Source organism: Coregonus clupeaformis, chromosome 31 (genome assembly GCF_020615455.1).
Source record: "Coregonus clupeaformis isolate EN_2021a chromosome 31, ASM2061545v1, whole genome shotgun sequence".
Classification (NCBI taxonomy): Eukaryota; Metazoa; Chordata; class Actinopteri; order Salmoniformes; family Salmonidae; genus Coregonus; species Coregonus clupeaformis.
This window is the reverse complement of record NC_059222.1, coordinates 19,312,494-19,340,408: the sequence shown is the minus strand read 5'-3', so window position 1 is coordinate 19,340,408 and position 27,915 is coordinate 19,312,494. Positions and strand designations below refer to the sequence as shown.

General features: G+C 42.2%; 1 protein-coding gene across 12 annotated transcripts in view; it reads left to right on the top strand.

Moving 5' to 3' along the window:
* Positions 1-27,915, top strand: part of LOC121547681 (neurexin-1a) — a 558,882-nt gene that overhangs the window by 191,531 nt on the left and 339,436 nt on the right. For 8 of the 12 annotated variants that reach the window (XM_041859068.2, XM_041859067.2, XM_041859064.2 and 5 more), the window contains 3 exons: positions 14,925-15,226; positions 16,807-16,830; positions 18,026-18,187. In XM_041859068.2, coding sequence (XP_041715002.2) covers positions 14,925-15,226; positions 16,807-16,830; positions 18,026-18,187 — 488 coding nt within the window. The remainder of the gene's footprint in view (positions 1-14,924; positions 15,227-16,806; positions 16,831-18,025; positions 18,188-27,915) is intronic. The other 4 variants (XM_041859073.2, XM_041859072.2, XM_041859069.2 and 1 more) reach the window with 1 other exon arrangement.

Here is a 27,915-nt window from a genome sequence, read left to right as displayed (position 1 = left end):
CGATGCTAGAGACTGGAGGGACTGCACTTTCCATTCCAACCGCAGGATGGTTGCCAGCACACTGTCCATGATGCTGCCAAGTCTGGAGAGACAGTCCTCGTGATGCTGGACTGTCTCTACGATGGTTGCCAGCTCGGCCTTTCCTGCTGTCTCCATTATTATGGGTAGATTATTCTGTCACGTTATATAATGATTAGAAGACAGACTTCGGAATACACATTAGGTGTTTTTATTTCTCCACCCAACACAAGGTACGTCATGAAAAAACTATGGGGACTAAGCCCAAAACAAACACGTATATATATAACACTGGGATGTAACCCAAACAAAAGAGCGAGGTGTAAACCTTCAAACAAATACACGGGACGAGACCCGTAAAAACAAGAGCACAATACACGGTACTAACAAGACCAATGGACATGGGACAATAATCGACAAGGACAATGGGGAACAGAGGGCACATATATACACTAATCAGGGGGAATGGGAACCAGGTGTGCGTAATGAGACAAGACAGTCCGGGGTTGGTGTTAATGAACCAGGTCAGCGACGCCTAGAAAGCCGGGGACTTAGACCTCCGTAACTGGTGAACGGAATGAGCAGCAGTACCGGGGGGATCCGTGATAAGCAGAGTGACTGACTGCTGCCCCGTATTGCATTGTCCTGGTCCTTTACTACACTGCTACTGCCCCGTATTGCATTGTCCTGGTCCTTTACTACACTGCCAAGCCTATTACACGTCTAGCACCCCTAATAGGACCTGAGGAGTAGGTTGTTTTACAAGCACGGGACGATCAATATATGTGCTATGCTCCGTACCACACCACAGGGCTCAGATTCAATCAAACCAAGCATTGATAAAGAGAATAGTAACTGCTACCTACAATGATATTAGATTAGATAGTGATTAGCCTTTATCCATATGACAAAGCACTAGTCTGTATGAAATTATACCCTATTCCCTATGTAGTGCACCATTTTTTACCATGGGTCCTGACCAAAAGTTGTGCCCTATATAGGGAATAGGGTCGCATTTCAGACAAACTATTTAGGGAGCCTTGGTCAAAAGTAGTACACTGTATAGGGAATAGGGTGCCATTTGGGACACAATCCCTAGTCTCATCTCAGAGATTCTGATGGCAATTAACCTAAAGTAACCTAAGGAGAGGGTGACGGTGGTATGTGGATGTTTTACAAATGCTTGACCTCGACTGGTGTCCTCAATGTATTTCACTTGGAACACGTAGACATCACAGTGGATGTCAGAGGCGACAGTTGTGATTGAATTAATGTGTGCTTGTGGGTCACTAGATGTCAGGGTTATGAGATTAGTAAGGATTGATTTAATTGGGATTGATGGGAGAGAGAAGGGGAGATGGAGGGAGAGGGGCAAGGTGGGGTAGAGAGAGGATGGAGACAGGGAGAGGAGGCAGAGGCAAATTGAGGTAAGGAGAGAGAGAGAGAGAGAGAGAGAGAGAGAGAGAGAGAGAGAGAGAGAGAGAGAGAGAGAGAGAGAGAGAGAGAGAGAGAGAGAGAGAGAGGGGGGGAGAGAGAGAGAGAGAGAGAGAGAGAGAGAGAGAGAGAGAGAGAGAGAGAGAGAGAGAGAGAGAGAAGAAGGGAGGGAGGGGGGGGAAGGGGAGAGAGAGAGAGATTCCCAGTAGCTCGGGCCTCTGTCACTTATCTCATTATATTGGTGGCGTGACTCGGACACGCTCTGAAAAAATAATATACATACCTACGTTAAAGAACAATCACACTCTTTATTGACTATATTCACTATCCAGGCATGCATCTGGAGTACAAAGTATCAATCATGTTCATTCTGTTTTACCCTTATCATTTCATAACACATTATAAAACATATCAATCAATACTTACACATGGTACACATGTCGTCCGTAACCCATTCTCAACCACATACATTTAAGCCTTTACCAACAGCCATCCTCCCTGGCCACTATGGTTTTTCCTTGTGACTATGTGTGTCAGGTCATATGCACAAACAAGTGATAATACTAGTTCCATTGTTACTCCTATCTCCACAACTAAAAGTTGTATCTCCTTCACATGTCATTGACATACCCAGTCCAGCTGCAGGGAATTACATTCTACATTTTAGCCGACACTCTTATCCAGAGCAACTTACAGTTAGTTGCAAGTGTTGCAAACACCATGCTCTACCAACTGAGCTACATCCCTGCCGGCAATTCCCTCCCCTACCCTGGGCCAATTGTGCGCCGCCCCATGGGTCTCCCAGTCGCGGCCGGCTACGACAGAGCCTGGATTTGAACCAGGATCTCCAGTGGCACAGCTAGCACTGCGATGCAGTGCCTTAGACCACTGCGCCACTCTGGAGTTATTAGAAGGAACCATTCTTATCAGAAGCACAGCATTTGCAGTAAAGAAATGTATCTGCTCTGTTTTAACCCTTTAATTGGTTCTTAATCCAAGCCCCTTTGGGACTTCCTAAATAAATCCCAACCAATCAAACAAAAGATAACATAAAATGAGTGTAAACGTGCATATACTTATACTTAGCCTTGCCATCTGTGATTTCATTTTATAAGAATAAATCACAGAGTTGAGACCCCAAAGAACAAAACAACACTGTCTGAAAGCAAAACACCAAATCAAATTAGAATAATAACCTTTGATATCCTTAACTTACTTGTATCTCATAAGGCCATTCAAGGAATAGTAAAATGTATTAGCGACAGGTGTCCCTCATTCAGGGCTAGTTCTCTTTCTCTATCTTTGTTATGGTATGAATCATAAATAGCCCTATTGCTAAATTATAAACTTCTTCCTAATTATTAGTGTTTTCACACTACATATAAATCTCACACAATGTCTCTAGATTTCTAGGGAGGGTGATCAGGCCCCACCAGAAAGTCAGAACAAAGGCCAGAGGTCATTCAACCCCATGTAAATGAATGTCTCCTTCCATTTCCTTCCCCTTTATCTAAGATTTGATTTAACGATATTTTAAACATTTCAAACATTTTGTGTACCAGGTTTACATTGAGTTTTTTCAGTACATTTCTTATCAGGCAAATGTACATGTATGTACTTAAAACTCTGACAATATAAACTTCCAAAAATGTTCCTTATGTGCCCTTTAGGGTGTATTATTTCTACCCTATGAAACCAAAAATAAAACCCTACCCAACTACAAATATTAATAATAGGTGGGTCGTGTGTGCTGGTGAAACGTAGGGCAAAAACAAAGAAATGGCTAGGCCTTATTTAATTTGGTAGCTCCCTCTTACGGCCTAATTACAAGATTGCTGAGTTTTACTAACTGCTCTCCTCAGCTCACAGTCTCAGGAAACATTCCAAAGAGAAGTATTGAAACTCCCATTCTCCTGGAACAGAAAATGTACATTTCGTTAACATTTACTATAGTACATCTTAATCAGCCACCCAAACGTTTTAACTATAAACAAACATGAAAAGAATTCCCCTGTACTCCATAAATTGCTGTCCTTTGTAAGTAAATGCAAACAAGTGTCTACTTTCTCATGCCAAGGGTACACTAAAAAATGCTCCACATAAGTCTACTACTGAGAACCATTTTGCCTCTGGTGGAACATTTGTTAACAGTGTGTGTGGATTAGGCACCTCTGCTTTATCCTGAACTACTTCATTTACTGCTCTCAGATCATGAACCAATCTCCACTTCTGTTTGTCTGCCTTTAGTACTGGTGGCCTGTTACAGTCACTCTGTTTTAACCAGTACTCCCCCCTTTGGACACATGATTCACATCGTGATTCATGCATTCAAAAAAGTAAACAACAACATTGGCTGTTATCCCTTGGCCACTAAAAGTGTTATGAACCAGGTCTGTATGATATCAGATCCTAGAGCATCTTGTGCTTCCATTGGTGACCCTTGTTTTCCTATTACAAAATATTGCAATCTCATGGAAGCTGGTTTACCTCATGCCTTCCTTAACCATAGTTGTTCTAGCAAATAATTTTGATATTAATCATATTGCAGTGTACAATGATAGCCTGATTTTGGTACTCTAATTTCTTGAACTTTAGCCATGAAGTTTGTTCTGACACTGATATAGGTAGCTTTTTCCTGCTTCTGGTTTTACTGGAAGTGTCATATGTATTAACTGCATTTGTCATGAAAATTCTACTGTCTTTGCATATTTGCCTGATATGGGGAGGTGAGAGGCATAATTTGGACTTACACATGAGTACGTTGCTCCAGTATCTATCATCATGGGTGGGCCTCTATTATTCACCTAAACCTGCAGCATAGGTTCTTCATCAGCCTGCATAGTTACTGCCACTAGCTGACCCTCCCCTCTAGGATTCCCTGGGCATCCCTAGTATCCATGATTTGGTCCTCCCCACGGGTTCACTGGGCCCTGTGGAGCCTGTGTCTGAGACTGCTGCCATTCAGCTGAGCTGGGCCCATTTCCTTGCCAATTACCCTGTTGTGGTTACCTAGGCCACCACGGCTTGGTAAGACAATTCCTTCTTGTATGTCCTGATTGATTGCACCTCCAGCAGACACCTGGTCTTCTTGGTCCACCATTCTGGTGTGTCTGCTGCTGTGGTCGGTACCATTGATTCCTTGGTCTGTTTTTATTATTTTTGTTCTGCCACTGTCTGGGGGATTGTTGTGTGTACACATTCACTACTGGTAAGGCAGGAGCTCTTTGGCCTTGCTGCTGAGGCGGTGGTTGTTGACCTCCCTGGATGACAGGTGCCATGGTGCCCTCTTCCGGCGGCGCTGGAGCGATCACTGGAGCTTGTGTTTTATTTTTGTCCTTTCTTGTCAGCTCTTCCAGCTGCATCCATGTCAGTTTTCTCTGAATATCTCTCCCCTGCTATGTCCGTTTCTGTTGGTCCTTCCTGTATTTTTCCACTGCGTGAATAACATGGTCACAGAACTTTGTGTGACTTTGATGTTAGTCCCACCACATCTTCCAGTTTGCTTCTGACAGGTGTTGGCATTGCTTCCATCAATGATGTCCTGAACAGTGTTGTCATCAGTGGATCCCCCTCTGGATCTTTTTCTGTTTCTTGTTGCCAGCTTTTGAGCTGGTCCTTCAGGTAACCTGCCGGGTTTTCTTTATCCCCCAATGGCTCCCCTCTCAGTGCCTTAAGGTCTATCTTGGCTGGATACTCTATTATCAGAGTGTGCCATAGTCCTGGCCTATAACTGTCAAAGGCCACTCCATCCAGCAACGTCCTCCACACCGCCTGTATGAGGCTAGCCACCTGCAACAGGTCCTCCATTTTGGCCACTCCCACCACCCTGGCCAGCAATGCCTTCAAGTCTCCCACCGCCAGTAGCTTCCCCATTGTTTGTTCTTCAAATGTTCTAATCCATTTCCCTGCTCCTTCATGCAGGTTAGGCAGTCTAGTCACCAGGCCTTCCAGGTCCTGCGATTCCCAGGGCACATAGTGAACCCGTGTCCCCTTTACCAAAATGGGATACTGGGCTCCATATTTGTCTGTTTTTTTTTATTGTTCTTCTGTTTCTTAATTTTCTTTTTGATTTTTCCAGGTGGGCTTGCAGTGCTTCACCTAGTTCTGTTACTATAGATTTGCCTCCTTTGGCTCCTTGGTGTGATAATTGTCCCTCTGTCTCACTCTGTTCTTGCTCAGAGTTAGCACACTGTTTTAGTTCCTCATTACTTGCATCATCCCACTTGCTCTGTCCATCAACATCTTGTCCATCTATCCCATAATTTTCCAATTTGTTTAACATACTCTTCAGTCCTCCATAACAGTCTATATCTAAATGTGATTATTTTCACTTTGGTGTGGAAGCCTGTTGCTTCCCTTTTTCCTCTTCTATCTCTACATTCCCTGTTATTGAGACTAGACCTGTGACCTGAGAATACTGCCCCCCTTCTGTGTATGGTGGTGGTGTAGTTAAGCCAGCCTTTTTCGGTTCACTCTTCCTCTCCATTATTATACTTTTAGCTTTGGCCATGCTGTCCCTCCAACTCTTTCCTTCTTCCCAGAATATTTTCAAGATTTCTCTCTCTTTCTCTCTCTTCTTCTTTCTTTTCTCCCCTCTCTCTCCTGTTTTATAGTTCTTTATTAGGGTATCCATTTCCTCACACACCGCCACATCAAACGTTCCCTCCTTTGGCCATTTTGTTGCTATTTTTCTGGTTCTTTTTTCCCATTTACCAGAGATTTTTCCAATCTCTTCCTCATTCTCTGGGAACCTTCTCTTCATGATTTCTACTGATGTTCCTGCCATCCCTACTCCTTGTATTTTTGGCCTTCCTGTTGCTAATCTTATGTTTGGTTCAGTGTTTATATTAGGATGCAAAGTAAATTATTTCTGTTAGCTTTCTCAGCTAAAAGTTTTTATATTCCTCAATCAATGGTATCCTTCTTCCTAATATATCTTCATACTCTGCTTCTTTCCAAAAATGCATTTATATCCCTTGTGCCCCTCCTTTTAATATTATTTTATTTTCTTTATCTTTCTCATTACTTTCCTGTAAGTTACCTCAAATGTATAAAACCACTCTAGCTTTCTTGTGATTAGGTATATTCCCAGTGGTTTGTTCAGCCTCGGGTCACTAGACCACACCCTATTTTCCCCGATCAATATCCTCATTACTCTACTTTTCAAAAACCCTCCAGTTGTATTGACATACTCTATTTTTCCTGTATCTGAATTTTTGTATCTGTTCTCTCTCTAATCTTCGTCTCGGCATTTATTCCCTAATCTTGGTTTTTAGCTTTCTCTTTTACTTGTTTATATCTGGACAGCTAGTCCCTATCCTAAATTATCCTACCTAGATTTCTGTTATTACTATTATCCTGGTATCATTACTGGATCAATGACATAGGTAATAGCTGTTTCGCATTAGCTTGTGCCTTTTTCTGATAATGTTATAATTGTAGCCTATTGCATTAATTTAGTTCTAATATAAATGTGTTGTTTAACAAAGAACCCGCAATAAGGTGGTGCTATCGCTTTAGCATAATAGTTAAAGCTACTTGCAATCCACTAGTTCACGTAACGAAAACAAATTATCGTTTTAGAATTCATTAACTATTTGCATATGTCACTGGTGTTACGCAAACTATAGAACAAAGTAATAACAAATTAGAATTTGTCAAATAAATGTTTTCCATTCAACTATTCAGACTTCTGCTTAAAATGTATCTTACAGCTCGATACAGTCCAGCACGTACGACTCTCTTTTACCCACAAACTAAAACATGGCATTAGTAAAGTCTATTCACAAACCACCAATATCGTATAGTATATTTGCATTCATATTATTAAAATACATTACCATTCATTCCAGTCTACCTAAACAATTCAAATTTGAAATTCTCACTTCCCTATTAAATCACTTTCCTCTGTTATCAATTCAAATCATTGCCACAGCTCTATTATAATTGCCAGTCCGCTGTTACATTTATGTAACTGTCCTTTCTGATTAGGCTATAGTTGATAAAACAAACACTTGCTGTGATTGACAAGCATACATTCAATTCATATCCATATTCAATTCAATATTCCAAATTACAATCACATTCACAGTAGTTTAAACTCCCAAATCATTAGACCACACACAAAATGACTCTTGAACTCGTCCCACTATTCCTGTTGAATAAGTGAGTCTTTCAATTCGAAAGACGCAAGCTGCTAAATCCCAGTCTTACATCACAAAATCAACACTGACTGTTCTATCAATCTAAGCAACCCATAACCATAGTTGAACTATAATCAGAAAACCTAGATTTTAGTCAGTCATATAGAACCAATGCTTTATTGAAATGACAGGTAAATCCTCCTTTATTCCAATTATAATGGTCTGTAATTTTAACATCTTGCACATAACACAATTATCAGAAAATATATCACAAGCTCGAAGGGAATGAGTTAGCAGTCAACGAGTCAAATCTACATTCATTGATTTTGAAACCAGATCTGATGAGTTTAATCAAATGGATTATATCAAAAGCTTATTATCCAAATTTCTATAAAATCATCGTACACACCTCTATACCTCATCATTCAAACTTCAGAGTGCGACTCATTTATACCATTATACCACTCTCGTTCCATATTCACACAATGTTGTTCTCAAATGCGCTTAATCACTAGTTGTATAACCTACAGGAATATTTTATTCTATCAAAGGGCTCAAATTTGGAATGTTAACCCTATCACATTTGACATTTCACTATGGTCAATTTTACCATAATCCTACATTACTTCTAAATTTCCCAAATCTAATGATACCCTAAAGGATTGGCCGAAATACAATGTGTATACATTATACAATGACACCCGTACGCGTGACCTGTTCTTCCAACAGGATTTCTCATACCCCTCCTGGTAATGTCACACACACCTTCTGATCTCCTTCTAATCAGGACACACACACACCTTCTGATCCCCTTCTGATCAGGACACACACACACCTTCTGATTCCCTTCTGATCAGGACACACACACACACCTTCTGATCCCCTTCTGATCAGGACACACACACACCTTCCGATTCCCTTCTAATCAGGACACACACACACACACACCGGTTACGATGAGCAGCTTCTCGTGCCGAAATGAAACTACTTTTGAACTAAGTTCCCTGTGTATTGCATCACCTGGGCTGTATCCGCAGGATTTTTAAACATCAATTTTCAACAACATTGCATGCATGATTAATTCTCATTCCAACAAAAACTCTGTACTTTTCCTAAATGTAGTCCTTAATGCTGGAGAGACCCCTTCTGTACCTTAACCTCAGATTCAGCTTGATCGAATCACACAATTTCTATGTTTAAAAGTAAGAACGTCGCTTACCTATATTAACAGTGGCCACTGAATTTTGTGTGTGATTTGTCCAAACTTTCTCTGATGGTGAAGTACTAAATGATCCCTTCCACTCCTGGCTAGCTCGCCAATATTTCGTGGATAATTATCACTATACTTGTTAAAAATCCAAAGTTCTTCCAGAGTTTTTGTAGAATGAAAATATACTTTTATTACACGAAGCAACGAAAGCCGAGATCATCTGCAGAACATCTGTTTTCCCTGATTCGGAGCTCTCCTTTTATACAGACACAAAAGCATAGTCATGCTTATACAACCTACACAGTTACTCCATTATATGTACATGATTAACATCCTTTGGTGTCACATGTTGTTTACTCGCGAGGGCTACGTGCGCTTCTCTAAATGGGGCCTCTGTCACTTATCTCATTATATTGGTGGCGTGACTCGGACACGCTCTCAAAAAATAATATACATACCTACGTTAAAGAACAATCACACTCTGTATTGACTATATTCACTATCCAGGCATGCATCTGGAGTACAAAGTATCAATCATGTTCATTCTGTTTTACCCTTCATAACACATTATAAAACATATCAATCAATACTTACACATGGTTTAAACATGTCGTCCGTAACCCATTCTCAACCACATACATTTAAGCCTTTACCAACAGCCATCCTCCCTGGCCACTATGGTTTTTCCTTGTGACTATGTGCATGTGACTATGTGTGTCAGGTCATAAGCACAAACAAGTGATAACACTAGTTCCATTGTTACTCCTATCTCCACACAGCCACAACGAGAAGTTGTATCTCCATCACATGTCATTGACATACCCAGACCAGCTGCGGGAAATTAGAGGGAACCATTCTTATTAGAAGCATAGCATTTGCAGTAAAGAAATGTATCTGCTCTGTTTTAACCCTTTAATTGGTTCTTAATCCATAAGCATAGAAGGCATATAGGCATTCCATTCTACAACATGCATAATTCATATAGTTGGTTTTTATGTTGTCTGCCCCTAAGTGAGATAGAGTAGATAACCAAAAATTACCCACACAACATGTATTGAAATAAAATAATCATGTAGAATAAGACGTTGAGTCAGCTAACTCAAAACAACAACATACACTTTTTGAAGCCTTCTAACTGTGTGTTGTTATTTTGAAGCTTTCCTTTTGGACAGTAGCTATCAATCTGTTTATATCTTGTACTTTTACCTTGTATTCTCAAGTAAGATGGGGTGAGTAAGCCTCCTGGGCTGACTCTTACACTTCCTATTCCAATTCAGCTACATGACTCAGGGAGAGGTGAAGAATGGAGAGGTGGAGAGTGGAGAGGTGGAGAGTGGAGGGGTGGAGAGTGGAGGGGTGGAGAGGTGAAGGGTGGAGAGTGAAGGGGGTGGAGGGGTGAAGAGGTGAAGGGTGGAGAGTGGAGGGGTGGAGAGGTGAAGGGTGGAGAGTGAAGGGGTGGAGGGGTGGAGAGGTGAAGGGTGGAGAGTGAAGGGGTGGAGGGGTGGAGAGGTGAAGGGTGGAGAGTGAAGGGGTGGAGGGATGGAGAGGTGAAGGGTGGAGAGTGGAGGGGTGGAGAGGTGAAGGGTGGAGAATGAAGGGGTGGAGGGATGGAGAGGTGAAGGGTGGAGAGTGAAGGGGTGGAGGGATGGAGAGGTGAAGGGTGGAGAGTGGAGGGGTGGAGAGGTGAAGGGTGGAGAGTGAAGGGGTGGAGGGGTGGAGAGGTGAAGGGTGGAGAGTGGAGGGGTGGAGAGGTGAAGGGTGGAGAGTGAAGGGGTGGAGGGGGTGGAGAGGTGAAGGGTGGAGAGTGAAGGGGTGGAGGGGTGGAGAGGTGAAGGGTGGAGAGTGAAGGGGTGGAGGGGTGGAGAGGTGAAGGGTGGAGAGTGGAGGGGTGGAGAGGTGAAGGGTGGAGAGTGGAGGGGTGGAGAGGTGAAGGGTGGAGAGGAAGAGGGGTGGAGAGGTGAAGGGATGGATGGAGGAGGAATGGACAGTGGTGGAAGGAGCAATGGAGGGATGGGTAGGTAAAGTATGGATGGCGGGGTAGAGGGGGTGGATGGAGGCAGCAGCCAACATAAACATTATTTGGTGTGTGACTGTGACGGTGATGAGAGGGCAGCACAGGGTATTGTACAGGTAGTTGCCCAAATAACCAGGGCTAGGTTTCAGAGCAGTTTGCTGTGTGACAGTAGATGTAGACGTGCCCAAATGACAATGGGTGTGTTTCAGAGAAGTTTGATGTGTGACAGTAGATGTAGAGGTTCCCAAATGACAATGTGTTGTGTTTCAGAGAAATTGCTTGTTTGACTCTCCCTTGAACTCAACTGTTGAAAGATCTTCTCCGGTCAACCATCTTAACTCCAATGTCACTCTATTGTAAAGAATGAAGTAAGATTGTAAGAAGGATGTTGTATTTCCACAAACCGATCTGCAGCAACAATGTAGTGGCACACAGGGTATGGAATGTTGTTTAACACATACTGTACACTCGCGTGAGTACAAATGCTTGATCTCAACTGGTCTCCTTACTGTACCTCACTCTGAACACGTAGGCCTCACAATGCACACCCACACACACACACACACAACACACACACACACACACACACACACACACACACACAGTCACAGTGCTTCAGATCACAGCTCACTGCTTAGCAGTATTGATCGTTAGATCTGAGCCAAAGGCAGGAGACGGAGGAATGCATGAGGAGAGAGCGAGAGAGAGAGGGGGAGGGAGAGATGAATGGTCATGGAGTGATGGGGTTGATAAGCTGTCCAGGAATGACAGGGGGAGAAGGATGTGTGTGTGTGTGCGTCTGTGTGTGTGTGTGTGTGTGTGTGTGTGTGTGTGTGTGTGTGTGTGTGTGTGTGTGTGTGTGTGTGTGTGTGTGTGTGTGTGTGTGTGTGTGTGTGAATGTGTGTGTGTGTGTGCAAGCGTGCAGGTGGGTGTGGGGAGGACAACTGTCATTCACTCATAGGATGGAGGCTCAGGGCTAGAGAGAGGCTTAAAGAGAGAGCAGAGGAGAGGTGATCCAGTCAGGCTGAATTACGGCCACTTGTAGTTCTCAGAGGTGCCGTATAGTAGTAGAGTACCTTTAAAGACGGATCGATGAGTTGACAAATTGCTCCAGAGAGCTACCCTCTTCATTGGGCCACTTCGTGTGTGTGGGCAAGTGGGCGGGCGTGAGGGTGTGTGTGTGTGTGTGTGTCTGTCTGTCTGTCTGTAGCCTATGTATCCATGCTTGGGCACCTGTGCAATATACACTACATGGCCAAAAGTATGTTGACAACTGGTCGTCGAACATCTCATTCCAAAATCATAGACATTAATATGGAGTTGGTCCCCCCTTTGTTGCTATAATCACCTCCACTCTTCTGGGAAGGCTTTCCACTAGATGTTGGAACATTGCTGCGGGGACTTGCTTCCATTTAGCCACAAGAGCGTTAGTGAGGTCGGGCACTGATGTTGGGCGATTAGGCCTGGCTCGCAGTCGGAGTTCCAATTCATCCCAAAGGTGTTCAGTGGGGTTGAAGTCAGACCTCTGTGCAGGCCAGTCAAGTTCTTCCACACCGATCCCGACAAACCACATCTGTAGGGACCTCATTTTGTGCACGGGGGCATTGTCATGCTGAAACAGGAAAGGGCCTTCCCCAAACTGTTGCCACAAAGTTGGAAGCACATAATCACCTAGAATGTCATTGTATGCTGTAGCGTTAAGATTTCCCTTCACTGGAACTAAGGGGCCTAGCCCAAACCATGAAAACCAGCCCCATACCATTATTACTCCTCCACCAAACTTTACAGTAGGCACTATGCATTTGGGCAGGTAGCGTTCTCCTGGCATCTGCCAAACACGGATTTATACTTCAGACTGCCAGATGGTGAAGCGTGATTAATCACTCCACATAATGCATTTCCACTGCTCCAGACTCCAATGGTGGCGAGCTTTACACCACTCCAGCTGATGCTTGGAATTGCGCATGAACTTAGGCTTTTGTGCGGCTGCTCGTCCAAGGAAACCCATTTCATGAAGCTCCCAACGAACAGTTCTTGTGCTGACGTTGCTTCCAGAGGCAGTTTGGAACTCGGTAGTGAGTGTTGCAACCGAGGATAGAAGATTTTTATGCGCAATGCGCTTCAGCACTCAGCGGTCCCGTTCTGTGAGCTTGTGTGGCCTACCACTTCGTGGCTGAGCCGTTGTTGCTCCTAGATGTTTCCACTTCACAAGAACATCACTTACAGTTGACCGGGGAAGCTCTAGCAGGGAAGAAATTTGACTAACTGACTTGTTGGAAAGGTGGCATCCTATGACGGTGCCACATTTAAAGTCACTGAGCTCTTCAGTAAGGCCATTCTACTGCCAATGTTTGTCTATGGAGATTGCATGGCTGTGTGCTTGATTTTATACACCTGTCAACAACGGGTGTGGCTGAAATAACCGAATCCACTAATTTGAAGGGGTGTCCACATACTTTTGTATATACAGTTTATGTGTGTAATGTGTGTACAAACCTGTAGTGTTTTGCATTTATTGCATTTATGGTTAATTTAATCTTGTGGTCCATTTGTGCTGTGGTGGTTTTATTGTCGGATGGTGATATTAATAGCTTGTTATCTGGTCCCAGATCACTTCCTAAATGGCTTGGCTAATTGTTGACCTACCATTGTCCCTTCCCTGCCTGACGCTAGCTATCCCCAATACTGCCCCCTCAAAGAGTTGAGCACTATACTTTATTTGGATCCCCATTAGCTGACACTTTGGCAACAACTAAGGTTCTTTCTGAGGTCCTCTAAGGATGGGGGTGTCTTTTAGTTTTTTTACTCTGTTGTTCCATGGATCTTCACTAGCTCATCTCTTGTCTCTGAGAATGTCATCTTTTATGGCTAAAACAGAACTGTGAACCGTCAGCTTTCAAATGGGTTTATTGGCTTGAAAATGAGTAGCAGCTAAATTAATTGGACTGATTTTATGGAGCTTTGGTGAATCCGACACAGAACAGAAATCTCTCTCTCTGTCTCTCTCTATCCCCCTCTCTTTTTCTCTCTCTGTCTCTCTTTCTCCCTCCCTCTCCCATCCCATTCTGTAATAATCGTAATTAGTCTCTCTCGCTCTCTCTCTCTCTCTCTCTCTCTCTCTCTCTCTCTGCATGCACTTGTTGTACTCAGACTAATGAATAGAGAGAAGACTGGATAAATACAATGTAATACCCTGAAAACACACTCCTCCATTATACAATTACTTCATTTACATTCACAAACACAATAGAGCCAGATAACGTAAACAATCAAGGCTTTTTTGCGAATGGCATTATGAGTTTTTCAGGTTTTTCATTTGATCAGCAATGGTGCATATTTGCGTTGTACTATGATGTATCATTGGAGCATATTTGTATTGTATTATGATATATCAATAGAAGGGTTTGCTCTTCAATGTGTGAAGCATAAACCAAACCAGTGGTTCTGGTAACAGAATCCTTGCCTTCAGATTGATTTAATCATGTTTGAGTTTGAGGAATGTAAAACAATTCCAGCAAATTAATAAAACATTTAAATTTTTTACATTTTAGTCATTTAGCGACTTACAGTTAGTGAGTGCATACATTTTTCATGTTGGCCCCCCGTGAGAATCGAACCCACAACCCTGGCGTTGCAAGCGCCATGCTCTACCAACTGAGCTTGTGAACTTAAACTTTGTACACTTCCTTGTCCTCACTACCTGGCACCTACTACCTGAGATACAGATAAGGATTTGAGACAAGGCTTCCTGTTGATTTTTGGGGCACCATGAGTACCAGGTCACAAGGTTTTATGCAAGTATCAGTAATGCAGCCCATTGGAGGACCAATATAATGGTACACAGGTAAGTATTGTACGGTACAGCCAGCCCTTAGCAGAACAGTCTTTGTAAATGTCCATGTCATCCCATCTTATCACCCCAAGTCAAGTCCAAACTGAATGTGAACTGTTATAACCTAACCTTTTTGAAATCTGCCTTTACTTTCTGAACAGCTAGGTGGATAGCTAAGCAAGCTATAGGGAATGTAGGAGTTGCTCTTCTTTCCTCCCGTCCTCTATGTAAAACTCAATCCCTCCCTCTCTTTATATTTGTGTCCTCTTATAGGAAAAGAAGACTACGTGGCGACCTTCAAGGGATCCGAGTTCTTCTGCTATGACTTGTCCTTGAACCCGATCCAGAGCAGCAGCGACGAGATCACCCTGTCCTTCAAGACATTACAGAGGAATGGTCTGATGCTTCACACTGGGAAGTCTGCAGACTACGTCAACCTGGCCCTGAAAAACGGAGCTGTATCGCTGGTCATTAATTTGGGGTCTGGGGCCTTTGAAGCTCTGGTGGAGCCTGTCAATGGGAAATTCAATGACAATGATTGGCATGATGTCAAAGTTACAAGGAATCTACGTCAGGTAACAGTAAAATGGGTGACTGCGATGGAGAATTATTAGTAAACAAATGTAGATTAGCCAAATTAATTTGAACCATTTTGGAATAAGTATTTGGATTGATCGTAATAATGATTTGATCTGTAGTAAGACATGAAGAAGGTGGTGCTGCATTTGAGCAGGGACATATCTAGACCAGTGATCGTTTTTCAAAGATAATATCATGGAATATCAGAGGCGTCAATAGCGGAAAAATCATGTGAAAAACAACATAGCTCTTACCGAGTGTCACTTTGTAGAGAGTTGCTGATCTCTTAGTCATCCATTCCTTGACAGCTTTGCCCTCTATACTGTAGTTGTGACCACAATGAACATAATGTATTTACTTTTAGAGGATCAGCCTTCTCGTTGGTGACCTCTGGGTCTTTGGCTGCTCAACACATGCTCATTTAACTGAAAATACAATGCACACTAAGATATTGTTACAATAAAGCTTGGAAAGATTACAACTGTTACACCCTAAAAATTGAAAAAATGCAAAATTAAGAAAAATAAAACCAACATAGTTTACAAGCTACACAATTTGCTTTATGACATATAGGTGGAAGTATAGAATATACTGGCTTTTATTGAAGTTCTCTCGTACGGCATTCTACCAACACACTAGCTCTCTCTAGATGTGTTCCTGCTCGGATAGTAGGGGATTGTTTGTTTTGAAACGCCACACCGACAAAAAGTAAAAAAAATAAAAAAAATAATATATATATATATAAATATTGAGATGATTTGAGTAATGTTAAAATGTAATTTAATTGTGAAAACATTAAGAATGCATAATGAAAGTGCATGCTCAACGGGGGAATCCAATCTCCATTCTCCTTCTCATTCTGTGTCAGGGTCTTTGCTTTGTCTCATTGCAGTAAAGTGATCCTAAAGTCCATCAATAAGACCAAAATGGAGGTAAAGTAATGTAAGATGAGTTCCTGACCACCGACGTCCCAACGGATGGGATCGGTCCGAATCTTGGTCCAAAACTGGTCTTGAAAATCATGAACATGGTCCTAAACTGGTCCTAATAATGAAAGAATGTATAAAATGAACCCAAAGATCTGAAAGACTTTCGTTAAAGAGGGTCGACTGATGCGCTTTAGGCATTCTCTCTTATGAACCATTTGATGTCTGTCAATCATACCAAGTCAGAGGGGTGGGGGTGGGGGGTTGGGGTTGTTGATGCCTACCCAGGCAGTCCGGTCTACGAGTCCGGTCTAGGGAGTCACCAATCGATCCAACGCTGGCTAGCTCACTTCCACTTGTGGAGGCATTTTCGCTAGTCTTTCTTAGTCTGCTTTTTATCTTGTAAAAATTACTTATTTTGCCCTTTTTTATTCTATGTTACTAACATGCTTTGAAAAACAACAACTAACGTCATTCATGGAATGTGTCATACTACTAACCAATCTCTTTTTTTAATGTTTATTAACAACAACAACAACAAACTCAGCAATGTACTAACTTTTGGTAGTTAACCATCATCTCTTTTTTGAGTAACTATCGTTATTCTGTTCACAGTTTTTAATTTCCTTTCTCCCCCCTTTTCCACAAAGCACTCAGGCATTGGACACGCTATGGTAAACAAACTACATTGTTCGGTAGATATCATTCTAATTGTTTCTTAGTTTGGGTTTGCCGTGTGTTTCTTTTCTATATTTTCTTACTGTAGACGTCATTAACAAAACAAGGGGAACGGCGGTTGGTACTCTTTCTGCTTACGTTTTTACCTTTTTATTTTGACTATATTTTCATCCGTTGGTTGGTTTTCACCACTTCCTGTTATTTTTACTTCCTGTCTCCTGTCCAATCACATTTTTAGGAGCATCGTTTCGAGCCTTTTGCATCAAGCAGTGGTTAACAAAGGAGGACCAATGTCTGTCTCCTGCCTGGCTGGCCTGATGCTCATTGGCTCAGCCAGTGTTCTATTTCCCATTCACTCTGCATGGCATGCATTCTGAATGCTGCGCTGTACGCTGCACATGCTCACACTTCCCGACCACTCGTCCAGTCCAGCTGTCGTTGTCATTGGTGCTTTTATTTTTTATTTTTTGCACGATCCACCAATCATGCGCTTTTGCATACATCCAACACAAGCGCAAAGTGTCGGACCAATTTTTTTTTTCCTTAACCTATTAATTAACACCATCTTGGGGAACATTTCTTTTTGCGTGCTTGCATACAAAAAGAAAAGACAAAAACACCTAACTTTTGTCTTTCTGAAAAAACTAATTTCTGCGCATTATTAATCAAACGCTAAACCTGTGGTTGTGGCTTCTATTTGCTTGTTGCTTTCTATATCTGACCCACTTGCACGCTGTTCTTTTCTTTTCTTTTTATTAGAAAACAAACTGCTTATTAACTTTTACTAATATGTAACCCTAGTGAAACTAACCTAGATAACATTCTACTAACACCATTTTTGTGTCTGCTGAAATTACTTTTGAGTTGCAGTAGGGGCTAACTTACTAACACACTTAGTCTGGGGCAACTAACTAACTTCCTATCTAACTAGCTTTATCATTTCCTTGGGGGGCTAGCAGTCTACATCTCAAACTACTAATCCTAAACTGGACAAAATAAACAAGAAACAAGAAAAAAAGAAAAAACAGACATGAAAATGGGTTTCTACAATCTTTACCAAAAATCTATAGAGGAAAAACGATACTATCACAGACTCAGAGACTATATATCAGAGGCAGAAAGCCGCTGGACTGAGAGCTCTGATAGGCTATCTGAGTATAGCGTGTCCTTTCCCTGTGCTTTGTTGTCTAGGTAACTATATCCGTGGATGGGATACTGACCACCACAGGGTATACTCAAGAAGACTACACCATGCTAGGCTCCGACGACTTTTTCTATGTTGGCGGGAGTCCTAGCACGGCTGACCTGCCTGGATCACCTGTTAGCAACAACTTTATGGGTTGCCTGAAAGAGGTAAAGACCAACACGCTGTGCTTATTCTCAGTGTAGAGGAGTGGGCATCACATCAAACACTGTGCACTACGCTCAGGTTAGGGAGTGGGCATCACATCAAACACTGTGCACTACGCTCAGGTTAGGGAGTGGGCATCACATCAAACGCTGTGCACTACGCTCAGGTTAGGGAGTGGGCATCACATCAAACGCTGTGCACTACGCTCAGGTTAAGGAGTGGGCATCACATCAAACACTGTGCACTACGCTCAGGTTAGGGAGTGGGCATCACATCAAACGCTGTGCACTACGCTCAGTTTAGGGAGTGGGCATCACATCAAACGCTGTGCACTACGCTCAGGTTAGGGAGTGGGCATCACATCAAACGCTGTGCACTACGCTCAGGTTAGGGAGTGGGCATCACATCAAACGCTGTGCACTACGCTCAGGTTAGGGAGTGGGCATCACATCAAACGCTGTGCACTACGCTCAGGTTAAGGAGTGGGCATCACATCAAACGCTGTGCACTACGCTCAGGTTAGGGAGTGGGCATCACATCAAACGCTGTGCACTACGCTCAGGTTAGGAGTGGGCATCACATCAAACGCTGTGCACTACGCTCAGGTTAGGGAGTGGGCATCACATCAAACGCTGTGCACTACGCTCAGGTTAGGGAGTGGGCATCACATCAAACGCTGTGCACTACGCTCAGGTTAGGGAGTGGGCATCACATCAAACGCTGTGCACTACGCTCAGGTTAGGAGTGGGCATCACATCAAACGCTGTGCACTACGCTCAGGTTAGGGAGTGGGCATCACATCAAACGCTGTGCACTACGCTCAGGTTAGGGAGTGGGCATCACATCAAACGCTGTGCACTACGGCTCAGGTTAGGGAGTGGGCATCACATCAAACGCCTGTGCACTACGCTCAGGTTAGGGAGTGGGCATCACATCAAACGCTGTGCACTACGCTCAGGTTAGGAGTGGGCATCACATCAAACGCTGTGCACTACGCTCAGGTTAGGGAGTGGGCATCACATCAACGCTGTGCACTACGCTCAGGTTAGGGAGTGGGCATCACATCAAACGCTGTGCACTACGCTCAGGTTAGGGAGTGGGCATCACATCAAACGCTGTGCACTACGCTCAGGTTAGGGAGTGGGCATCACATCAAATGCTGTGCACTACGCTCAGGTTAGGGAGTGGGCATCACATCAAACACTGTGCACTATTCTCAAGGAAGGGAATGTGGAGTGTACAGTACATCACTAGGTACACACAAGGAGTACTGCACAGGCCCTTGCTCTACAGACACACTTTGTCTTTATTTTAATCATCTCTAAGTGACTGTTGCATGCTAGTAGATACCCATAGACTTTCAGTCACTGTGCTAACTCAAGGTAGCATTGGCTCGCAAAACTACCTCTAACTTCTGGATAACATACAAATGGTATCCAGAAATATATCTGACTCTGGGTAAGTAGATAATGGGCCTCATTGCCAAAATCCTGAAGTATCCCCCCACTGCACCCCACCAGAGCCCCTTCTCCTCTGTGTGGGATTTACCCCATGTTTCATGCAGCTCTGCCAGCTGAATTTCCACGACCAGTTCCAGGGATGCGTCCCAAAATGGAACCCTATTCCCTATATAATGCATGACCAGAGTGTACTATCAATGGAATAGAGTGCCATTTTGGATGAAACCCAGTACTCAACACTCCATACCCTTTACTGACATACCTCAGGGGGTTGGGAGGATATATTCTGCTAGGAGTTTAGGAGGCTAGGAGACTTCTGTTTGCAGAACCCGTAAATTCTAAGTTCAGTTCCCAATCCATCCCAACACTCCGTACACATCACTGTCATACCTCAGAGGGGGTGCCAAGACAATTCTGTTTGCAGATATGTTTGCAGAACCTAAAGTAAGGGTTCTAAATTGGTTGCAAAATCTTTCGCTGAACACATATGGTATACTTATGCTGCACAATCAAAAGAGAGAGAGAGACGTTTCTGTCATATCAGGATCAGACTATTCAAGATCTAATGGTTCTCTGTAGTTTCAAAAGATGCTTCGCAATAATACTGTATGATACAGTGGGGAAAAAAGTATTTAGTCAGCCACCAATTGTGCAAGTTCTCCCACTTAAAAGATGAGAGAGGCCTGTAATTTTCATCATAGGTACACGTCAACTATGACAGACAAATTGAGAAAAAAAAAATCCAGCAAATCACATTGTAGGATTTTTTATGAATTTATTTGCAAATTATGGTGGAAATAAGTATTTGGTCACCTACAAACAAGCAATATTTCTGGCTCTCACGAACCTGTAACTTCTTCTTTTAGAGGCTCCTCTGTCCTCCACTCGTTACCTGTATTAATGGCACCTGTTTGAACTTGTTATCAGTATAAAAGACACCTGTCCACAACCTCAAACAGTCACACTCCAAACTCCACTATGGCCAAGACCAAAGAGCTGTCAAAGGACACCAGAAACAAAACTGTAGACCTGCACCAGGCTGGGAAGACTGAATCTGCAATAGGTAAGCAGCTTGGTTTGAAGAAATCAACTGTGGGAGCAATTATTAGGAAATGGAAGACATACAAGACCACTGATAATCTCCCTCGATCTGGGGCTCCACGCAAGATCTCACCCCGTGGGGTCAAAATGATCACAAGAACGGTGAGCAAAAATCCCAGAACCACATGGGGGGACATAGTAAATGACCTGCAGAGAGCTGGGACCAAAGTAACAAAGCCTACCATCAGTAACACACTACGCCGCCAGGGACTCAAATCCTGCAGTGCAGACATGTCCCCCTGCTTAAGGCAGTACATGTCCAGGCCCGTCTGAAGTTTGCTAGAGTGCATTTGGATGATCCAGAAGAGGATTGGGATAATGTCATATGGTCAGATGAAACCAAAATAGAACTTTTTGGTAAAAACTCAACTCGTCATGTTTGGAGGACAAAGAATGCTGAGTTGCATCCAAAGAACACCATACCTACTGTGAAGCATGGGGGTGGAAACATCATGCTTTGGGGCTGTTTTTCTGCAAAGGGACCAGGACGACTGATCCGTGTAAAGGAAAGAATGAATGGGGCCATGTATCGTGAGATTTTGAGTGAAAACCTCCTTCCATCAGCAAGGGCATTGAAGATGAAACGTGGCTGGGTCTTTCAGCATGACAATGATCCCAAACACACCGCCCGGGCAACGAAGGAGTGGCTTCGTAAGAAGCATTTCAAGGTCCTGGAGTGGCCTAGCCAGTCTCCAGATCTCAACCCCGTAGAAAATCTTTGGAGGGAGTTGAAAGTCCGTGTTGCCCAGGGACAGCCCCAAAACATCACTGCTCTAGAGGAGATCTGCATGGAGGAATGGGCCAAAATACCAGCAACAGTGTGTGAAAACCTTGTGAAGACTTACAGAAAACGTTTGACCTGTGTCATTGCCAACAAAGGGTATATAACAAAGTATTGAGAAACTTTTGTTATTGACCAAATACTTATTTTCCACCATAATTTGCAAATAAATTCATAAAAAATCCTACAATGTGATTTTCTGGAAAAAATGTTCTCATTTTGTCTGTCATAGTTGACATGTACCTATGATGAAAATTACAGGCCTCTCTCATCTTTTTAAGTGGGAGAACTTGCACAATTGGTGGCTGACTAAATACTTTTTTTCCCCACTGTATATGATATTATTATAATATTATATAGAGCAAATAGAAGATATTCAGTAGTCATACATGCTGGAACACGCTGGTAAAGGGAGGTGTTTCCATGTTCCCTTTCTCTGTTATGTTCTGCTAAATATTACATTGGGTGCTTAATGGGAATGCTGACCCCAAAAAAGCATTGTGACATCAGAAGCCACCAAGGAATACAGTCCACTCTCTTTCCTCCTTGTCTCTTTTCCTCTCTAACGTTTACCCCATCTCTCTCTCTCTCTCTCTCTCTCTCTCTCTCTCTCTCTCTCTCTCTCTCTCTCTCTCTCTCTCTCTCTCTCTCGCACTCTCTCTCTCTCTCTCTCTCTCTCTCTCTCTCTCTCTCTCTCTCTCGCACTCTCTCTCTCTCTCTCTCTCTCTCTCTCTCTCTCCACTCTCTCTCTCTCTCTCTCTCTCTCTCTTCTCTTTCTCTTTCTCTCTCTCTCTCTCTCTCTCTCTCTCTCTCTCTCTCTCTCTCTCTCTCTCTCTCTCTCTCTCTCTCTCTCTCGCTCTCTCTCTCTCTCTCTCTCTCTCTCTTCAGTAGTTTTTCCCCTCCTCCTACATTTCTTCCCTTCTGCTCTCCCTAAATGTCTTACCTCTCCTCCAACCGAGCATCTCGTCCTCACGGAACCTAACAGATCAATTCTGAGGCGACAGAGTCTTAATAAGCAGTCAGGGGGCAGACCACATGTCCACGCTCCATCTCTACCTCGTTAGCGCTAGGAGCTCGTTAGGAGCTAGGGCTCGTTAAGGGGTTCTATCTCGTTAAGGGGCATGCATGTCTTCGTTAGAGGAGTGCCTCTGAGGTGATACATGGATGCGCATCCCAAATGCAACCCTATTCCCATAGGGTTCTGATCAAAAGTAAGGCACTATATAAGGTGCCTTTTTAGGTGCCATTTGGGATGCAGACCTTGAGCTGCTGAGAAGACAAAGAGAGCCATCTGGCCCTGTGTCGGTGGTGCCCACCTTGCAGTCTGATAGGCTGTCTCCCTAATGGCAGAGAAGAGCTTTGACTGGGCTGAGCGGTAGCTGCCCTCCCATAGGGGTGGGAGGGCCAAGAGACCAGAGGTGGTGAAACGGAGTGCTCTGGTTGGGATGTAGGGTTTGAGCATAGCCTGAAGGTAAGGAGGGGCAGTTCCCCTTGCTGCTCCGTAGGCAAGCACCAGGGTCTTGAAGATGATGCAAGCTTCGACTGGAAGTCAGTGGAGTGTGCAGAGGAGCGGGGTGACATGATTGAACAAAGGAAGGTTGAACACCAGACGGGCTGCGGCGTTCTGGATAAATTGCAGGGGTTTGATGGTACAAGTGGGGAGTCCAGTCAACAGAGAAATGCAGTAGTTTAGACGGAAGATGACAAGTGCCTGTATTTAGAACTGCACCGCTTCCTGTGTGAGGTAGGGTGAACCTGCAGGAGCGAGTCACTGCTTTGATGGTTGCAGTGAATGACAGGGTGTTGTCTCCATTTTAAAATAGTACATTTTAGTCGTCTTGTTCATTGGCTGATTGCTCTCAACTCATAGGAATCCCCACCCAGTTGACTCATTTAAAATGGTGGAAGCCCTCAATGGCAATGTCTATGCTAAAATAGTTATATCCATGATGAGTCCTCTATCAATCTCTATGAAAAGTTGCCGAAGTGCCACTTGCGTCCATTTATATCAGTGCATATGTCACAACCTAACCATTACGAAACTTCTATTAGATAAAATAATCTTCAAGTAGCAAATAAGCAATTACATTTTTTGTTGACCAAATTCGACACTCTCTTTTGACCTCCATGGAAAAATGCCTATCGAAATCCTTCCCCAGTCTTCTGTGGTTTTCTGCCACTGGGATCAAGGCAGGGGTTGGCAGTTGGCAATGATGAATAAGGCCTATAGTTGCTATGAAGTGTTCCAGTGGAAGAGAGTCAGAGAGGGTCTCCATTTATACCAGTCCTTTCTTCCGAAAGCCATCTAATGGGGTGCTGGCAGAATGCACTGTGTGTGTATTTATAGCATATGTCTAGCAGAAATTAAAGAAGTGTATCGATGTGGTGTTACATCAACTCACATCCTAATTCTGCAGTCCTCCTATGCTTGTTACCAGGCCTTATACTGTATATCCCTATACACTGTATGTGCCAGTTTAGTTGTAGTTAAACTGTCATTCTAAGTCTGGAGTTGTGACACAACTAACAGGCCTTATTATAGTATAGGCCCATGTGTGCCAGGAGGGTGATTGACCGTCATCTTGAACTTCTTCCATTTTCTAATAATTGCGCCAACAGTTGTTGCCTTCTCACCAAGCTGCTTGCCTATTGTCCTGTAGCCCATCCCAGCCTTGTGCAGGTCTACAATTTTATCCCTGATGTCCTTACACAGCTCTCTGGTCTTGGCCAGTGTGGAGTGGTTGGAGTCTGTTTGATTGAGTGTGTGGACAGGTGTCTTTTATACAGGTAACGAGTTCAAAAAGGTGCAGTTAATACAGGTAATGAGTGGAGAACAGGAGGGCTTCTTAAAGAAAAACTAACAGGTCTGTGAGAGCCAGAATTCTTAATGGTTGGTAGGTGATCAAATACTTATGTCATGCAATAAAATGTAAATTAATTACTTAAAAATCATACAATGTGATTTTCTGGATTTTTGTTTTAGATTCCGTCTCTCACAGTTGAAGTGTACCTATGATAAAAATTACAGACCTCTACTTGCTTTGTAAGTAGGAAAACCTGCAAAATCGGCAGTGTATCAAATACTTGTTCTCCCCACTGTATATATATATATATATATGCAGTACCTGTCAAAAGTTTGGACACACCAACTCATTTCAAGGTTTTTCTTAATTTTTACTATTTTCTACATTGTAGAATAATAGTGAAGACATCAAAACTATGAAATAACACATTTGTTAAACAAATCAAAATAGAGTGTGCAAAGCTATCCTCAAGGCAAATGGTGGCGACTTTGAAGAATCTCAAATATAAAATATATTTTGATTTGTTTAACACGTTTTTGGTTACTACATGATTCCAGATGTGTTATTTCATTGTTTTGATGTCTTCACTATTATTCTACAATGTAAAAAAATTGTAAAAATAAAGAAAAACCCTTGAATGTGTAGGTGTGTCCAAACTTTTGACTGGTACTGTATATTACATTAATGTCCCCAAAAAGTAAATGCTACAGTATACCATACTGCAGTTCGCAAAAACACTACAGTAAATACTACATTATACTACAGTCCACAAAAACACTGCAGTAAATACTACAGTATACTACAGTCCACAAAACACTACAATAATTATTATAGTACATACTACTATTTTTTTACAACAGTATTTGGGTCTTTCTATAAATAATGGGACCAATGTGTGACATTTGGATCAACATTTCAAAATGGTTTGAAACAAAAAGAAAATGATTTCCATGCAGTTACTTAGATGAATAAAATTGGCCCATAACTCCACCTATTCAACAACATAGGCCTAGGACTATACATCCTTTAAGAAGGGTTCATACAGACATTGGCAAGTCACAAATTCAAGGACTTTCAGGGACTTTTTCAGCACTTAATTTTAATTTTCAAGGACCTAAATGTATATAATTTATAGTATTGTACATATAGGGCCTAATATAGAACCCCCCCAAAAAAAAGGCCATTGTCAAAAAAGGCCATTACCACGACTACAATAATGCATTTTTAGGCCGTGCCAATGCATTGATATTAGAATTATTATTACGTCCTAAAATATGTGAGAATATTGTTGACATTGTCTGTCAAATAGATTGGATACATGCATTAATCTCACCCTTTGAAATTCACCATTGCTGTTTTTATAATGAGAAAGTGACCAAACACCAGGTTCCTTTTTTAATGGAAGGATTTGTATGGAAAGCCAAGTTGAAGCCAGCATTAGATGTTGTAATCCTTATAATAACTGCATCTGGTTTTACCGCAACAGAGTAGCACAACACCCTTCTATTGAATCGGCGGGAAACAAATGAAAGTGGCCACATCTCTCACAAAAACAAAATCACAGATAATTATAAGGGAGCAGGAGAACTTAATTACAAATGCCTTTCAAGCACTAAATTGAGGAAATGTCTGATTTTCAAAGTAGACCTATCACAGTACTTGAATTTCTGAGTTCCAAATTCAAGTATGCTACTTAATGTCCCTTGTATTGTTAAAAATTACAGGTGTAACATTACCAGATCATATTGTGAATAAGCCCACTAGGCTATGTAATTTTTGGTCATTACATCCAGAATAATTAATAGGAATAGTGTTGGGTGTTGCTTCTATCCTATACAATTGTGCACAGTTGAGTCTGTCCCCAAAAAGTAAATGCTACAGTATACCATACTGCAGTTCGCAAAAACACTACAGTAAATACTACATTATACTACAGTCCACAAAAACACTGCAGTAAATACTACAGTATACTACAGTCCACAAAACACTACAATAATTATTATAGTACATACTACTATTTTTTTACAACAGTATTTGGGTCTTTCTATAAATAATGGGACCAATGTGTGACATTTGGATCAACATTTCAAAATGGTTTGAAACAAAAAGAAAATGATTTCCATGCAGTTACTTAGATGAATAAAATTGGCCCATAACTCCACCTATACAACAACATAGGCCTAGGACTATACATCCTTTAAGAAGGGTTCATACAGACATTGGCAAGTCACAAATTCAAGGACTTTCAGGGACTTTTTCAGCACTTAATTTTAATTTTCAAGGACCTAAATGTATATAATTTATAGTATTGTACATATAGGGCCTAATATAGAACCCCCCAAAAAAAAAGGCCATTGTCAAAAAAGGCCATTACCACGACTACAATAATGCATTTTTAGGCCGTGCCAATGCATTGATATTAGAATTATTATTACGTCCTAAAATATGTGAGAATATTGTTGACATTGTCTGTCAAATAGATTGGATACATGCATTAATCTCACCCTTTGAAATTCACCATTGCTGTTTTTATAATGAGAAAGTGACCAAACACCAGGTTCCTTTTTTAATGGAAGGATTTGTATGGAAAGCCAAGTTGAAGCCAGCATTAGATGTTGTAATCCTTATAATAACTGCATCTGGTTTTACCGCAACAGAGTAGCACAACACCCTTCTATTGAATCGACGGGAAACAAATGAAAGTGGCCACATCTCTCTCAAAAACAAATCACAGATAATTATAAGGGAGCAGGAGAACTTAATTACAAATGCCTTTCAAGCACTAAATTGAGGAAATGTCTGATTTTCAAAGTAGACCTATCACAGTACTTGAATTTCTGAGTTCCAAATTCAAGTATGCTACTTAATGTCCCTTGTATTGTTAAAAATTACAGGTGTAACATTACCAGATCATATTGTGAATAAGCCCACTAGGCTATGTAATTTTTGGTCATTACATCCAGAATAATTAATAGGAATAGTGTTGGGTGTTGCTTCTATCCTATACAATTGTGCACAGTTGAGTCTGTGTCCAATCCAAGGCACAAAAACATATGAAAACATGAACTCATTACTTTGATGCTTTCTTTGTTAAATCTAACCAGACCCTGCTATAAATCAAGCAGACAACAATATCAATTCGCTAGGGATATTAGATCCAATGTGGATCCAGGCACAACTCTTTTCACCGGCGTAATGAATGAGACACCAAAATATTCGGTACACATTTTTTTCAGCACTTGGGCTGTTGTTGCATTGCATGTGCTATCACAACAGCTGTTCGTCACTTGACTGTCATTCAGAAAATTCCTTCCTGGATCAGATGATGTGTGAAAATATCACGGCATAACTAATCAGGTGGATACCAAATGCGCATCCAACAAGTATTATGCATAATTATTGAAGAACCACGTTAATGACAGTATCGATTTAGGTTTTAAGTATTACGGTAAAGTGACTTTTTCGGTTAGAAGCATTTGATTTTGCAATCGCATACATCATTTTCGATTTGTGTGTGCCCATGAAAACTGTTTTCACCCCATAACATAAGGAGACACGAAATGTTACACTGCATTTCTGAGATC